Source organism: Plectrocnemia conspersa, unplaced genomic scaffold (genome assembly GCF_051122295.1).
Source record: "Plectrocnemia conspersa isolate PC_06_02 unplaced genomic scaffold, ASM5112229v1 ptg000002l, whole genome shotgun sequence".
Lineage (NCBI taxonomy): Eukaryota > Metazoa > Arthropoda > Insecta > Trichoptera > Polycentropodidae > Plectrocnemia > Plectrocnemia conspersa.
This window is the reverse complement of record NW_028277166.1, coordinates 20,494,362-20,513,063: the sequence shown is the minus strand read 5'-3', so window position 1 is coordinate 20,513,063 and position 18,702 is coordinate 20,494,362. Positions and strand designations below refer to the sequence as shown.

The following is an 18,702-nucleotide window of genomic DNA, read 5'->3' as shown; positions in this document are numbered from 1 at the left end:
AACATACTATCAATGAAGCTTCATTATATTTAAAATTAAATTGTATGTATATTTAAAATCTAAGAAATTATAAGGACGATAGTGTATTGGACTAATTAATATATAGAAAATACAGCTAACGAATAAGTATTTTTTTACTTACGTTTTATTTAAAAAATATTTTTAGGTAAATAAAATCATATTTATTAAATAAATAAGTATTTTTGTGGAGAAATAACGACGTATAACAATTTTGCCACAAAGCTAAGATTAATATATTTATTTGTGTTGTTAATTATACGCTGATTTATTTGTAAATATTTTTTCATTATTATGTCATGATTTATAAACGTCGATGATTTTATTTCCTTTTACAAAATACTAAAAACTCGTTTTTAATTATTTTTCACAGTTAATTATGTTTAGTAAAAATTAAATTAATTTTTTGTTTAATCTTTAGGTTTTAGAAAATAATTATGAATTTTAATAAAATAACCAATACATAAAATACGCTAACCAGTAAAATAATGAGTTGCTTTTATATTATTTTTTATGGTTACCTTGGTGGATTAAAAAGTAGTGATATTTATAAAGCAAAATCACTAATTTACGGCAATTTTATTTGCTTTGACGAAATACTATTTTTTACGATTGATTATTTTTTCATATTCGTAGTCAGTAGTCGATTATTTTTACGTTAAAAAAAAATACATAAATATATAGCGATTTTTATAAAAGTTAGCTGATTTAAATTCATAAAAAAAATTAGCTGGTTTAAAATCATAAGCTTTTTCCTATAAGGTCTTGTCTTTTTTAATATCTTCAATTTTAGTTTCTTCGACAGATTACTAAAATTATAGTTAGACTATAATATGTTAAGTTAGACTATAATATGTTAAGTTAGACTATAATATGATGTACAAATACAATTAATTTTGTGTTCTAGAAAACAATTATAAATTTTACTGTAATAACCAATAAGAAAAATATTCTAATCAATTTTTGTAAAATAATAAATTTATTACTATTATTTATATATTTTTTTCATATAATAGCCGGTTTTGTATATTTTTTACGGCTATCTGTATCTTAGATTTGTAGTAATACAATATTTAAAAAATTAAATCAGCATTGAAACCATATATAAAAAAAACAAGACACTGAAGATAAAACTAGTGACATATTATAAATCAACTTTCAATTTTATTTGTATGTTGCGTTCTTATTTTTGTGGCAAAAATATTGTTGTACATTGTTATTGTTGGTTATATAATAAGAATAATGTAAATTAGATTTGATTTAAGCTTTTTTATGTTGTGAAATCATTAGTGTAACTATTTGTCAAATTAGTGCCTATATTATTTGCTAAATAAATATAATGTGATTTTTATGTAACATTATTTTTCATCATTCTCATTATATAACTTGTTTTTAATAATATTTTATCGAAATATTATAAAATAATAAAAAAGTGTTATTTTACGATGTGAGATTAAATACAGTTTATGTACAGAAATTTAATATAATGGTCCTTGATTTTATGAGTTACATAATTTTTGAAGGCCTTCTTTTTTATATATTATCATCACACAATATAATAAACACCCTGTTAAGGTTTCACCAGTGATTCTCAAACATGGTCACAAGACAGTTTCAATTTTATAATATGTTTTAATCATCAATCAAGGCTAAGTAATCATGTTTTTTTCATTATATATTATTTTGCAATAGTGTGTTTGCTATGTGCCATTTGAGAATTACTAGTTTTATATGCATCAATATGAATGTATGCATATTTGGGTCATATGCATTCATACATATACACAGTATATAAATTTATATACATACATATACAATAAAATAATTATTTATAATTAAAATTTACATATATGGCAAATTACAACATATTCGTTACAATAAGAATCGTAGTCATACTTTGAGCTAAAAGATAATTTATAGTGACAAACCATGCTATATATTTTCCAAATGTCTTTAAAAATATATAAATTTATAAAACAGTACATGATTAAATATTTCTATCCGATGCAAAAAAAAATATTTATGTATATTTTGTAATGATTAGTTGATATACAAAATACATCAGAGACGAAATGGCACAGGTCTATATCAGAACTATTATTATTATAATACATTTTAATAACATATTTTTGTAGAATTTATTCGTGCCATTTTCTCTATTGAATTTATTTTTTATTTAATAAAAATAATTAATCATAGCATAACTGTTTGTACGAAATTACATAACAATAATTAAATATAACAAACTTAATGTTTGAATACAATATTTTTGTGCAAAAACAGATTAATGTGATAAAACACCTTAAGTACTGTATCTATGCCGAGACCTAGCCCGATTATTTTAATATCGTCATTTTCCTATTACAGAAATTGAGAAAATAAATCATAAATATCCTCTTTTAATAATATCTAATAAATCTACTTTCAACAATGCATTACATGCTCCTCCTACAAAATTAAATTTAATAAAATTTTTCAATTGTAGCACAATTTCAATTAAAGTTTTCTTAACACGTTTAATATAAAGAATTATTTAAAGTTTATATATGTTTTTATTATATAATAAATAAGTAAAATATTTACCTTTTAAATAAACGTTCAAAATAGATAATTTTACTAGCAGTCGCTTTCCATAATAAAAATAGCAATATATAATATACAAAAACAGGGTGTCCGCATTCATAGGCGTCCAACTAAAATTTAAACGATCATCCTATGAGCGCGGACTTTTGGGACACCCTGCGTAGTTGCAAATCAAAATATAAATAAATATTCATTCGCCTATATATTAAGTGTAAAAATAAATATATGTGTTTATTAGTAAGTTTTCGAGATCAAGTCTTTTCACACATTTTTTTATTACATTGTAAATATGTTTTAATTATAATTTTATGATGGTGTTATAAAATAACATTTAACTTCGAAAACTTAAATTCAGCAAAGAATACAAAGATAAAAATATTTTTAATTAAAATAGAACAATCACAAAAACTTACTTGTCTTTATTACAATAAGTATTCACATCAATCCCCCTCGTTTAACCAATGAAGATTATTTTCGGTATAGTCCATAAATAATTAATAAAATGTAACTATTCTTCACAAAAAATGTATACAGAGAAACATTACTTAGGTCTGTAATAATAAATTAATTAAAAAATAATAGGATTTATATTTCAATTAGATGAATCACTACTTAACTTATATTTTCAAAATAGTAAGTAATCATAAAACAAATATCTATATGGAGTCTAAAAATAACTTTGTGATAAAAGCAGAAGATAAATTTAAAACGTGTTAGTATTACTCTTTTCTGTAAAGCTAAGAATTTATACATAAGTCAATAGATATGATTTTAAAAAAAATTATAGATAAGCTTATTGGGTCACATATTAATTTGTAGATAATTTAAAAAATGATAAAGTAATCTTATAATTGCTCATTATAAATAAATTATATTGATTCTAGATTTGTAAAAACACGATATTTAATGTGCGGCATATATTTTGTGGTATGTTGGCGTATTTTTCTCTGTATACATTTTTAGATATAGAATAGAAAATTGCATAACATGTATATAAATATGTTAAATTGTATTATTTTTTATGATAAATCGATGTAGTTAAATGAACGATGTTAAACGAATCGTTGATCGGCGTCTTATTCATAATATTTTTTTAATGTATAATATAATTTTCGAGTTAAATTTTACACAAAATTCAAGACATCAAAAATTTGGCATTGTCGGAATCGTCTCGTTTTGTCATTGTAAGATCTAAAAATATGGACTCTGATAATGCTTCTTTGGCTTTGTGGTCGAGCAGAGTGAGTAAGCAAAAAATAAAGAATTCAATACAAATAGGATCTAGTATATAGTTTGGTTCAACGCTTTCCTCCTCGTCTTCGATTAAAAAATCTTTTCAAAAAAGATTCGTCATTTTTTCACAGTGCAATCACAGATAATGCTTATTCGAGAAGCTTAAAATCACATTGTGCAATTATTTTGTCCGATTCACTCCGAATTCAATATAAATGTTTGACTTTTTTATCTGACTCGGCGGTATCACATCTTTGAAAAAATGTCACTGTATTGTTCATTTTTAAAAAATGTTCTTTTAATTTACTAGAAATCTTTCCAGTCAAAAATTTGTCGTTCATTAGCAGAGCAACTCGCTTTTGACGTGGAGAGCCTCTACTCAGCTGGGTGGGTTTTGTCTTCTATCGGGAAGAGCGATGGGGGCGGCTTGTACATTTTCTGGTACCAGATGAGGCGTTCTGGACTGCACTGGTGGTAGAACTGGACTAGGTGGCCATGGATATGCTGGTGTAGATCCTGCTGGTACGCTCCTACTGTAACCAATGGTCAATTTTTAAGAAAGTCCTTAGAACAACTATATAACTAGATCGTATATCTTAAATTAAAAAAACACTATTAAATTATTATACAAGCATTCGATTAAAATATATAAAAAAAATAGTAGATAATATATATCCCACTGTGATGGGCCCTTATGTAAAAGCGCCGCAGGGTGATCGCACCTTAAGAATACATTTTTGGTAAAGTATTACAAAATCAATAATATAGTATTTGAAAATTGTTTTAATATTCAAATTTGTGTTCATACAATCAGTTCTTACAAAAAATGTAACAATGATTCGTATTTAAAATAATTACAGTATAATATTTATTAGAAAATAATACAATTCATTGAATGTGGATCTAAAAGTATATAAAGTCAAAGTTTTTCAGCAAGCACTGTTTTTGTAGACAAACGTTTCCCAAACTTTCCTATTGTATGTAATATTTTTTAAGGAAAAATAATAATAACAACACAGGTCTATTTTTTATGAAAAAATATTCAACACAAATTAAATAAGTGTATCGAAAATTAATTTAAATCTGCGCATCTAAACTTTTTTCAAGAAATTCCCTTTTATTTAATACAAATATTGATAATTTTTGCTTAGAAAATATATTTCTATTTTACTAAAAGAATTAGTATTGTTTGATAACGCAATAAGAGAACTTCATATTTTTTTGAAAAAAAAAAGTTTTTTTTTGTCTCACAATGGCGGGACCACCCATAATCGTTGTGACGAATTTGACGTAAAGACGTTATTATTGTCTACGTTAAACAAAAGATTGTAATTATAAGTTTAAAAGCATTTAAAAGCAAAAAACGTGGGCTATCTGAACAAAGGAAAGTGCATATCTCCTCTGAACAGGTACTGAGCATCCCCGGATTACATGTTCAATAGAATGACGCGTTGTTGATTGTACTGATTTTCGTTACAATCACCTTTATTAGACAATAAAAAAAAAATTTTTGCTCTAAATCGTCAAGATTGGCCAAAAAATCGAGAACTAGAATATACGTTGAATTTTGCTTAATTTTTCAAGGTAAGTAAGTCTAAACACAGCCGTAGTAGTACAAGATAAACACCTGAATTCAAAGAGTTCAACCGATCTTCGAGACACTTGGAAACTACGTGACGCATTATCGCAGTGAGATTTTGATTGCGAATTATTAGGGATTTTTTATTCTCAAAGCTACTATTTTATTAAAAAAAATATACTTATTGAATGTATCTGTAGCTGCGTAGTGATTAATATGATGTTTTTTTTCCTTTTTTTATTTTATTATTATGTCCACATAACGAAGATCATTATTTCAAAAATAATACTTAAAATTATTCACACCCTTAGTTCTTTAAATACATTATATTTTAAAGGGCGAAATTATATATGTGTAATATGTTGTCAAGTTCTTGAAAAAAGTTTAGAAGTGTAATCCATTATGAATAATTTATTAGAGAAACTAAAATATCATGTTATTAGCACAATATTTTCCAAGGATCTTTTATTTTAATTTCTAGAATTCTGAAATTTAGTTTGGGAAACGCTGTTGTAGAACTTTTTGCACATAAGTTGACCGTTTTGTAATTGTGCAAGTGATTTTACAGCAATCGTCACTTGTGACGGACGAATGATGACAATCACTGCCACCATATATGAACACAATTGCAAGACGTTCAATATAAAATACATTAAATATCACAATTTTAAAAATAAAATTTTGGCTAACGTACAATTTTATATCACAACTCTTTAGACATTATGATTAATTATATACTAGTTTTGATATGATCCACGAATTACATACAATATAAGTATCATTTATGGCAATTTTAGAATCACTTGATATATTTTTATTGCGATTTTGTATAATTAGTATTTATAAATGTGTTAGAAAATACATTAGTTTATAAATAATTGTGCTTATTTTATTTGTTAATTTATTGTATTAAATGTTACATAAATATTTTAAGAAGAAGAGGAAAGTCGAGAGGAGGAAAATTTTAAAATCGCATCAAAAATGGAACTGAACTTTTTTACCTGGAATGTGGTAGAAGCATTTGAGTCGGAACTGGCGTATGAGGGACTTGTGCAACTAGAGCTGCTGTATCAGGATGTAAAAAGTGACGTCGTTGTTCTGATCTTTCTTGCTGTTGCTGTAGTGATCTAGCCACTAAGTCAGGAAGGGATTCCAGCCTTTCCTGTAACCAATAAAACATTGATTAATTATATTATAAAATAAAGCTCAAGAACAAGCATATCTTAATTAAAACAGAGAAAGCATTTATAATAAAAATATTACCCATGAGCTTACTGAAAGGCATTTTGAGATACGATTCATAGAATCGTGTCGATGCCTAAATCTACTATAATACTCTTGACTTGGAACACATGAGAGTGGTTCGCTGTATAAAATTGAGCCAAGTGGAGCAACGCTAAGCACTCACATTAACGAAGAAGACTGAGAATGCAACCGCTTCCCTCTTCACGTCAACACTTTAACCCACTTCGGAGATGACTTGACCATTCAGACCCAGATATAATTATACAAACTGTATGAGGACGTGGCTCAAAAAGTTGTAAAAATATCAATTTTAAACGTAGATCAGGACAAATTATATTTTTTTTTAGTAATTTTATTATTTACAATCGGTAAATCGCTGCTTCTTATAAGTTAGTGGCCAAAAGCTCAACATTATATCATATTTATTTACGTCTCTTTTTTGGAATTTCAATCTAAACATCACACAAAGGTGCTTATTCCCCTTTAAGACTCAAAAGCAAGAGCTCATCTTCGATAGCTATCAAATAGCACAAGAGACAGTTTAATTTAATTAACCAATGATCTAAAAATATAGCTGTTCCCACCATATAACTGCAGCACATATTTTAATACCAAATTTTGCATTTATATGCAATAAAAATATAAATCCATTATAGTAATGAATATAACTACAACTATGAAACCGTACCTGCAAAGATACCATTTTCTCTTCTAAGCTCGCCAATCTTTCGTCGACAGCATCCTGTCTCGAGCTCATGTCAGACACGATTTCGTATACGGTGTTTTGCGTCTGTAAAAGAAAGGGGTTCTGTTTTGAATGGTGCTGTTGTCTTATCCATGCGGCAAAAAATAAATTGATTTATGATTAGTACAGTGTTAAAATCTTATTAATTTTCGACTTTCATCATTAAACATGGTAATAACCGAAAAGCGCCAATATGTTAAATCGAGAAGCGTTTACTTTGTCGTAAAATTACATTAGTATCTATGGCTATGTGTGTGTGTGTCTATACGCGTGTGTGTGATTGTGGTAATTTGATTTGGTAATCTGATCCGTCGTTTTGCGAAGATCGTATGCAAAGTGAAATTATTGACTGAATCTGAATTTGATATCAAATTTAATGTATTAATATATTAATCAGAGTTTTGAGTATTCCTATGAAACGTTTAGAACTTTAAAATCATTATCAGATATCTCACATTTACCTACTTAGCGTAAATTGAAAAACAATTAACATATTTTTTTTTTTTTTTTAATATCTTAATCCGTATCATCGAATAAATAATCGTTTATATCTATAATGGCTGTAAGATAATTTTATTAGCGGAAATTCCGAATATATATATTATTATATTGAATAATACATTGATATTTAGATAGCATCATTAAAAGGTTAAAATAAATAATTTTCAACTTTGATTTTTTTGTATATCTTCATTTAATATATACCAGGCACGTATGGTGAGATACTTTATCTTTCGCTCGATTGCGTATTAAGCGACGAGAGTGAGTGAGAGATAAGAGCGTGCGGAATGCATGTAACGCACGCCCTTATCTCTCACTCATTCTCGTCAATAAGCACGCGAGCGAGCGAAAGGGAAAGTATCTCACGGTACGCGCCTGATATTTACGCAATAAAACTACATGACTCATTTTTATATAACAAATTATAGATTACAATAAACAGCAGCGTCACGAAATAAACCAAATTTCTCAAAGAATGATCGATTACGTCAATTTTAATTTTATTAGTTTTGATATAAATTTTTAAAGAACATTTACATTTAAAGTAGCATAAAACTAAAAAAAATATAATTTTTACTGATTTTAAAAGACTAGTTTTAATACATGAAAGCTTATTTATTTCACATATTCGAATAGAAAGCATAAAAATTGACATATCTGATATTGATTATAGACGTTGTATATAAAAATAGGTGAAAAATCAGTTTGGTTAGATATTTAAAAATATAATACATTTTATTTTAGCTGAAGGAAATATATTTGAAATTTAATAATAATAATAATAATAAAAAAAGATTACAAAAAATAATGTAGATGAAATATTATATTTGGTACAAACATATATTCGTCCCGTTTTTTTTAGTATTTTTGAAACTATTTATTTGTAAAATAAAAAATAATTAATTTATTCAAATGATAGTTTAAAGGAGCAAGGTCCGTACTATATAGTGGATGCACTTAAACATCCCAGCCAGGTTGCAACAATTTTTTACAAATCTCCACAAAAATAGTAGATAACAACTTCCTTCAAATTGGTAATTTCTGGTCTCTTTCATATAGTGATAAAAACGTGATACGACAAAAATATATTTTCTGACATGTTTACAATTGCAATGACTCACTAACATATTGATTAAAATGACAACTAAATTGTCCCTCTGTGCGTGAAATTAGTAAAGGTACTAAAAAGCATTGTTACACCACCAAACCGAAAAAGGACGAATATGTGTTATAAACATTAGTTGAATTAAAAATATTTGCTAATATAAATAAAATAAAGTAAGAAGAGTATTTAAATTTATAATAAAAATATTAAAAAAACTCAATATTATATATATGTATATAAAATAAAATAATGTACCAAAGGCTACTTTTAATATTAAATAATTAAAATAAGTATTATATATTATATTTAGCGCATAAATTAAAATTTTTGTAGGTAAATATATATATTAATATTATAAATATCGTTGGTATAATAGTTCATTGTGCTTATTTTGTATATTATATTTAATGTTTCAAAAGATTACTGTGATTTTTTCAAAAGTGCTCTACTTTACTACAGCCTTATTTTACTTACGATTCGTCGATGTTCGCAAAACGATGATTGTTCATTATTTATAGCTTGTAACTAATAGCAGATTACTTTCCAATTTTGAATCATTATACGCAATTAAGCTTAAATTGGCATTATCTAATCGTATGACGTTTTAGTGAAATGGAGCATTTGGTATATTTAATCGGTAGAAATAGTTCAATTAAAAGCAAATGTGTAAATATGAAATGCAAAGCTTAAATCGAAGCAAGCTATGCAATTTGAGTACAAATTTTCTGTTGTGGTAATTTCAACTTCAGTCCTACCTTGGCCATATCGGTGATGGTGTTTGCGTTGTCCATGAGCTTTCGTTGATCCATTTTTACTTTTCTTAATCTGAAAATAGAAATGTTAACGTCATATTTTATACCTTATACAAACCACATTTCTAACGTTAAAAGCAAACAAGTTTTGTTAACAATAGAGTATTATGAAGCATGACTTTGATATTTTTCGCAACGTTAAGTAAACGGAGAAGGGCTATTATATTGTTAACAAGGAAAAAAGAAATGCAAAGGTTAACGTGAATAATACCATTTATAAATTATATTAAGATTATATTATGATAATATAAAACGACGCGATGCTCGTTATCGAATGTATTTATAGCTTGATTTAATGTTAATGCCTGCAATTTTAACGAGGTTTGCCAAAATTTGGAACTGATTTTGAACATTTGATTTGGGTCGTTGGCAACGAGCCAACTGCATGCGATGTTGTAAGGTCTCCAAATTTGTACATATAGAGCATACATATATGACGTTGAAGTGAAATGTATTCTTATTAATAAACTACTCAATTTATTATAATAGTTTGATTATAAAAAGTATGATTAAATATTATCCAATTGCACAGCTAATTTTAATAACATTATTATATTAACTGTTACTTAGATTCAAACAATCTTATAAATATCCTGTATATTTGATGTTTAGAATCAAAATAAAAAATGTACCATAAAATCAGATAAATTTCATATTAAAAAGTTACATCAAATGCTAAGAATCAATATTTTAAGAAAAACTCTAGATTACAGTAAAAAATAAATGAGAGAAAGTGAAAGAAGATCCCAAATTAAATAGTCTGAGCAAAACAAGTTTAAATCTAGCTTAACCATAAGAGGCAAAAAATTTCTTTGTAATCTATAATTTATCCTAGCACTTAATACATATTATGATTCGATCAAGTGGAATACAATTTGCTGTATAATTAAGTTTTGGTTCCACGTAACTTCATCGGGCTGGAGGTTGGTATTATAATACATAAAATTAAATTTTGTAGAGCATAATACAATAACACTTACGCGTATATGGCGAGGAGAAACTTTCGTTGATGCGTACGCACCCTTCCAGGGTTAACCCTCTTGACGAGGCGGGTGTGCTTGTAGATGAGCCAGGTTTCCCTCAGGACGTTGGCCGCGGCATTTTTCAGCTGAAAAATTATTATTTAACACGTTAAAAATGCTATCGCCGTTTCAAGTAAAAAGAGCTGAGAAAATATAAGACAAAGAACAGAAGAAAAAAAATATAATAATTTTAAAAAGTAACAAAAGCTTCGTCGGAAATATCTTTTTAGCACTGCAGCGAGCTTTCGTTGGCGAATTTTTGAGTAAATAAAACTAAGCGAGCTTTCGTTTGCACATTATGGATTATGTAGAAGCCTAGGGCTGTTATGACCTTACGAGTGAATTGAGTAACGTTAAAATGTTTACATTTAATAATTTCATGTATAAAAAATAGATTTATATTAAATGATTTTATTGATAAAAATTATTTAAATATCAGTGAAAAAAATATTTCGTTGGAATGTCGCGTTGAATTATTACTTATTATATGCAATTGTCAGAATTTATTATTAAGCAATATATAGCTAGTATATATATTTATAACAAACTGTCTGATTTTATCATATACAACAATATTTTCCATGAGTAATAAATGAAGAACACTTTTGGTTCATTAAAAAAATGCATTATCGGTTGTTTTTAAAAATACATACATTTAAAAAATATTATTTTAAAAATTTACATCATTTACTAATTTATCTTGAGCACTTTATATTTCCATAACATTTACCGTAACATATCTGATTAAAATAATAGTAAGTAACTACAAAAAAAAACATCTATTGAAATTTAGCTTAGCGTAAATTTTCGTTTTTAGAAAATCTGCATTTGTCTCTGGCTACTTTAGAAGATGCCATACAGAAATTCTAAGCTCTTGAGAACATTTTCAAGCAAACGTTCTTGAATTTTCTCGAGTTTAATGTTGCACATGTTGCACATGTTTATTTTTTGGTCGTAATTGGTATTGGGAGCAAAGAGTGGGCGAGCACTAAACCTCTCTTAAGCTGGAAATGTGTTTAAAAACAGATACACAGCGCCTAAATCAGCAACTATAATTTGAGACTCGCTCCTAACAGCATCAGAAATAACAATTGAATTATTTGACTTAAACTAAGAGCCGCCACCATCGATTGACGTAGAAGAGCGCTTTCTTTTTCACGTCAATCCCTGACAGTATCTACATTTGGATATAAATTCTGATTCAATCGTTATTTTTTCTATATCTTTTATTTTTTTTTGGTAAAATAAAAAAATATGATAAAAACTAGGTTTAAAAGATCCTCATACCATAATATAAAATTCATAAAATAATCATTGCATAACAAAAAATATTTTTTAGGATTTTCATATTTGTACACATTTTTTTTTCAAAATACGATTTTATATCTTAACCCATATACATAAATTTTATTTTAAATTATTATTATATTTATTCATTCGTAAAGAAGTATCTATAAAAGGCTATCAGAAATCAATCAAACATAAGTGCCAGACCCCAACCCTTTTTTTATTATTAATTTCACTACATATCATGCCAAGTTCGCCTGTTCTAGAATCAAATGTGCGTATTTGCATAGTTGAACAAACTTTTCCAAAAGACAGTAAGCAATAAAAATGATTGAAAAGAACCATCAATTTTGCGCCAATATGTATGATACATATATTTCATCAATATTCCGGTTATTAGATACACGCAAACAACTTTCAATGCGGGAATAAATAGCGTTCCGAATAACCAATCTAATTATATTATACTCAATATCAATCACCATGTATGGTATAGGAGGTGCATATGTACTGATATATCACTCAATATATATCCCATCTATTTGTGTAATGTTCTCGAACATGTGAGAATTGCGGTTGGTGGCTAATGATCGTCATTAATTGCGGTTATTAGGATATTAGGCTAATTGTGGTATAATCCCATTAGTTTAAAAGTGAAAAAAAAACAGGGTGGGACAAGAAAGTAATTATAGTAATGTAATCGTTGAAATTTAAATGGAAATCTACTGATAATAAAGCATCTGTTAGTATATACAATAATTTAAGACCTGACCTAGCCTAACCAAAAATAGGAAAAGTATTTTTTTTACAGTTTAAGAAACTAAAGATTGCGCAGGTTCTGGATGTATTTTTTTATACGACACTTACGATGATGCAAGTATAATAATAAAGAACAAGAGTATTTCAAGCCATGCGTATTATATACACTAACTTAGATAATATTAAAAATATGTACGAACTTTTGATTTCAAGTAGTACAAATATATTTTAATAAGGTAGCGATAGTCCTTAAATTTGATCTTGAGATAGCAATATGAATAATAATTTTTGATTTGCGGCAATTTTTATTAAAAAACTTTATTTTAAAATATGCTATGTATTCAAAGCTCGCAGAGATTAGTCTCCGTGGCGTCTTAGTAACGAGCTTTCGTCTCGTTTAAAAGCAAAAAGAACTTTGCAGCTGCCAGGACAAATTGATCGCGAACGCTTGGAAAAGAAAAGGAACACTTCACTCGAACTCTTACACTCGGAATTAATTTCGCTATCGCTACTTATTATGTGATATATTGTGAGAGTTTTTTGCTCAGGGACGCTTAATTAAAGATTATTATTTTTCTACACTATTTTTTAAACGGTTAGGCTCTACGTGTTTACGATTCAGCCCAACCTTGATCGTCCAGCGTGACACGGCTCCTGACTCGACTATATTAAGGGAAAGCACGTGACCGAGGGTAAGTAACCTAGGAAGAAAATTTATATTATAAATCCACGAGAGGCACTGGAGTGAAAAACGTGAATGACTGACTGCTCTAAGAGTCGTTGAATATTCATGTAATTGTCGTTACATTGTCGCAAAGCAAAATGAATAATGAAGCGCTGGTGATATAGCGTTTATGATTGATCATCTGTTCTGTGATGAATGGACTTTAATTCTTTGTCACGACGTAGTGTATTGTTATATAAAAAAATACTAAAGTTTTCACTAAACTCTTCAAATTCAAGTACACTAAACGGGTTAAAAATAAACTTTGCGTGTTAATATCACGCCTGGATAATACATTTAGTATTAGTGCGAAAATATATGATTAAATTAAAGTAATGGGCGTGAATAACTTGACAAGTCAAAAATATAATAATTTTGAGGCAGCAGTTTTAAGCATTGATATTTTATATAAAATGTTTTTATAATTTAACTACATATTAATTTATGTATTTTAATTTTAATTTCAAATCTGACCATCATGTTATGAAAGTTTCATCAATGCGTCATAATGGCTATATAATTTAACATTAAATAATATAAAAATAGTTATGATGAACACATCCTATTCAATTTTTTACAGCTCCCCATAATTATTGCTTGAAACATCATTGTGTTTAGCAAGCTCGTTGAAAAGCTGGATAGCTCACGCAAGAGAAGCGTTTTCAAGTCCTGACATCCTGGCTGCAACTGGAGAGAATAAAGGACGTGATCGAGACTCTCTACAGCTAAAATTGACGGATTGTCGAAACCACCCTTTAGCAACATTAAGAAAGTCTTTTATTGAGTAGACGCTACTCTGAAAATACAATGAATTGTATATCAACGCTTCTAGCAAAAAGATACCAGAACACAAATACGGATACGACCCGCACTTCATCTTGTGAAGATATCTCAGATTTTTTAATTCTCTCTAACAACAAGGAATACTTTGCTTCGCTTGGATTCCAGACTATAAAGCCATATTCGACGACGCTACGAACTATGGTAATGTCCAAACCGCGAATCGCCAGTAAATTATTAAAGTGACACGCGCTCCGCATAACGAAGCCGAGCATTTTCGATACTTTATCGCAAATTTTCTTTCTTGCTTAAACGTCATTCCTAAATTTCGACGGAAGTATTTTTGCTTGGATACAGTAGATAAAATGTGATAAAGTGACATTCACAATGTCGCTAAGTCATTCAGTAAGGATTTGAAATTCGGGTCATCAGCATATGCCGCATATATGTCGTTGATAACGAGCAAAAAGAGCAGAGGGCCCAGATTGGATTCCTGTGGTGCTTCAGAATGAACGAACTACTCATCGAAGCGCGATTGCCATAGCTCATATATTGATGGTGGCAATTATATTCACTCAAATAAAAGTTAGAAAGACATTTTGAGTAACCAAAGTTGCTCAACTACCAAAGAAGTAGCTCATGGAAAACTTTATCAAATGGTTTTTGAAAGTCAGAATAGATTACATCGATCTGGATTTTAGAATGAAAGGATTTTGTTCCCACTTTCAAAAGGCGATGCGGAAGGCGATGAGGAACGATGCGGAAGAATTTCTTGTTGTGGGTCTACTAACGCTTGCCGACAGTGATATATATGTAAAAAATTATAGCAAACAACTAAGCAGGTGCCGGTCTGAAGTTTTCGATGTACGATTTATCACCTTTTTTATTGGTTGGAGTGACCTTTGTACGTCTTAACAAATTAGAATAAACTGAACGTGTTAAAAAAAATAGTACCTCCAAGGACGAGAATTGTTCAAAATTTTACTAGTGAATCAGTTATTAAAGTATATTTTTACAGCATAGAAAATTTACCTTAGAATACAAAAATTAATAATTTTAAAATTTATGCATCTTGAGTTGTCAACTTGTTCACGCCCAGCAACTTTTTTTGGCTAAATGCATATATATTATTCTAAATACGATGATGTAATCGTCTATAATAGTTCTTCATAACATTTATTAAAATAAATCATATTTTTATTCGCTCTTATTATAAAAAAGCTTTCGCGTTAATAAAATAAAATAAATATTTGTGAGGGCCTATTTATATATAAATTTATTCAGGTTTATTATGTCCAAAACTTGGCAGCATTCTGGTAACACTGACGTGACGGATTTTCTCCATTGGCAACCTCTAGCGCGCTCCCCATATAACTTCAATACTTCAATAAAAATAATATCAATATGAGATTCAAACTCAGGTCTTTTAGGAACTAGTCACCGACTTATATCATTGATCTATCATGCTGGTAAATTGCAAATAAATTGTATTACCTATGTTTGAAATTCGTAACTTCATAAACTTAGGATATATAATTTAACATTATAAATAAAAAAAATACGAAATATTGTCGCTGTCAATGAATACTTAGTAAAAATCACAAAATAAAAGTGTATTCAACACACATTTTAAAATTGCTAATGTACATATATAACGCAAAAGTATATGCCTATTTTTCAATAGCATTCCTTGTCATAACTAAATTTTACGATTATTAAAGTAAAGTTACCGACCCTCAATAATAATGGGTCCTTTAAATAAGTACCTCTTAAACAGCTTTAAAGTCACTAAATAGTCGTAAATTTAATATTGAAACTATAAAGGACGCTATTTGCGACGATCACAGTTACAACTATTGCCAATCGAAAGGAAATCTAGACGGTAACCACAAAGTGGTCGTTACTTTAACGCCTCCCTGAATTTTATAGTAAGATTTAAATGATTCTATTAATGGATAAAAAATACTTACTCGTTTCGTTAACTGCGTATCCATCATAAAATTATGTACATGTTTTTCAGCTCTGGTCAATTCTAATTTTCTAGAGACAACTGCGACTAAAAGGGCGGTGCATCCAGCTCCCTGAAATTATAAAACATATATTAAAACAAGATTATTATTACATATGGTTAACAGGGAAGTCTTTCAAGTAAGACACACATGAAAGATTTCCTCTGATAGATGATTGTGATTGATTATAAAATTATTATTAATTATAACTTCGAACTACGTTTTCCTTAAGCTAAGAACTGGTTTTGGACCTTTTATTTATATATTTTATAATGGAATAAGTGTGTATGTGTGTCCTGGAAAATCCATTAATCCCACATCGAACGACGAGCACTGACAATGGACCAAATTAAATTCTAATAGAATTTATCTTGCGCAGACATGGGTCGTTCAATTACGAAACGAAGAACGCGGTCTCACTCTGAATCTTCTTATTATATAGAATAAAAGACTCTTTTTGACAACTGGAGTAATTTGTTAGATCTTCCTACGATAAACTGTAAATTCGGTATTGAAGCTTTTATTATTTAGGCATTTTTAGCGATACGTCTAGATTTTTGAGGATTTGTTTAATATTATTTTAAACTCTACGTTACGCAGTGCCTTAGGAAAGTTTATATATATATAATATTTTATCTAAAAAAAAACTCAAATTTTCTCACCTTTATTTATATAATATATGTGCAGTGTAAGGAACGTTGATAAATAAATCGTAACTTCATGGCATTTAATTATCAAAACTAATTATTAAATTACTTGATTCCATGTATTATCATCTAAAATTAATTACTAGGTATATTTACGTGCTGCCTAATATTCTTAAATTAAAAAAGGTCAGAATTTGAATAATCAAAATAACTCACTTATTAACTGATAAATATTTTACGTACAACTCTAGATTAATACCGACCAATTTGGATTCGGTAATATTAATTCCGTCCACGTCCGACTACCAAAGTGCCTCATCTTAGTTTACCGGAAGCCAATTTTTCCGCTTTATTCAATCGCCATGTATCAAAACCTCTCTCTCTCTCTCTCTCTCACTCGACATCCCTTTGCATACTAATCGGTTAAGGCACGCAGATGTTTGTGATTTCATTACGCAGCCAAGGTGTACCGGGTAGTGGTTTGGGATCCAGGAGTTAATTCAGTCATCCGTGATATAAATTCCCAACACACACCAGTGCTTCTCAATCGCTTTATACTTTGCGTTTCGATGCGTAGCAGCCCTCTGCTACGATTTCTGTCGGATTAAGCTAGATTTATGTATTATTATTTAATATTTATTTAGGAGATAAAATTGAGCATTGATACAATATATCAATGTATCATAAATGTCATATAAATATGTTATTCTTTGCTTTATATCAACATTTTGTATATGTATTTGTTAGATCATACATTTCCTCAAACGACTCGAATACAGGCTATGAAAAGTGTATTCAGTAAAATAACGTTATTTGAAATACAATCGCAAAGGCTGGATTTATAAAACATAATCAATAATTAAGTAAGTAGTTAGAAACCGGACTGAAATTTTATTAATTAATAACTATTTTTACAGGTTATAAATAGGATTCGAACCCAGATCTTTAAGGTACATATAAGTCATCGCTTATCATGCAAAAAATAAAAGCGAAGTTGTGTATCTGGTGGGATTAGTAGAGTATCGATATTTTTGAATTAACCGTAATAGAAATCTATTGTTTAGAATAATTTTATTTAAATGGTAATAATAAAAATATATATTGTATACAAAATATGTATGATTATAAATTTTATTTACAAAGAAAAGATACATTTAGAATTGCATTCGGGAAATAAAAAGTGGAGGTTTAATAAATAATATAAATAAGAAGAGGGAGAAGGGTTGCTAAACTTCAACCGTCAGACTAAGATTTTGATTTAAATTGGTACTTCAAAATTAATTACAACGGCGGATTAATTTATTGTTTGTTACAATTTTAATATATGAATTTGCTTATCGTAAAAACACGTTAAACGGCTCACCCGTCCCGAAATATTGTTGACACCAAAAATGTGTTTCTACTCTGAGTCAAAAGATTAACATAAACTTTATGAATTGCCAACCCTTTGCGGAATATAAACTTGAAAGCATTATAAAATTTTAAATGAAAATTTTATAATCTTCTATTTATGGATCACCTAATTGTACATGAAGAAATTTCTCTTTTTAAATTTACAAAAGTAAAGAGTAAATATTTTTTATTACTTTTAAACAATAATTCATATTATTTATATAAATAAATAAATTATTCTGTGTACTTGGTGTCAAAATT

General features: G+C 28.3%; 1 protein-coding gene across 10 annotated transcripts in view; it reads right to left on the bottom strand.

The window, feature by feature from the left end:
* Window positions 1-200: 200 nt before the first annotated feature.
* Window positions 201-18,702, bottom strand: part of SK (small conductance calcium-activated potassium channel) — a 378,167-nt gene continuing 359,665 nt past the window's right edge. For 4 of the 10 annotated variants that reach the window (XM_088181656.1, XM_088181655.1, XM_088181666.1 and 1 more), the window contains 6 exons: window positions 16,364-16,474; window positions 10,802-10,929; window positions 9,765-9,834; window positions 7,347-7,466; window positions 6,415-6,575; window positions 201-4,367 (listed from right to left, as the gene is read on the bottom strand). In XM_088181656.1, coding sequence (XP_088037782.1) covers window positions 4,214-4,367; window positions 6,415-6,575; window positions 7,347-7,466; window positions 9,765-9,834; window positions 10,802-10,929; window positions 16,364-16,474 — 744 coding nt within the window. In that variant the 3' untranslated portion in view covers window positions 201-4,213. Of the gene's footprint in view, window positions 4,368-6,414; window positions 6,576-7,346; window positions 7,467-9,764; window positions 9,835-10,797; window positions 10,930-16,363; window positions 16,475-18,702 lie in introns of those variants that run through there. The other 6 variants (XM_088181659.1, XM_088181658.1, XM_088181661.1 and 3 more) reach the window with 4 other exon arrangements.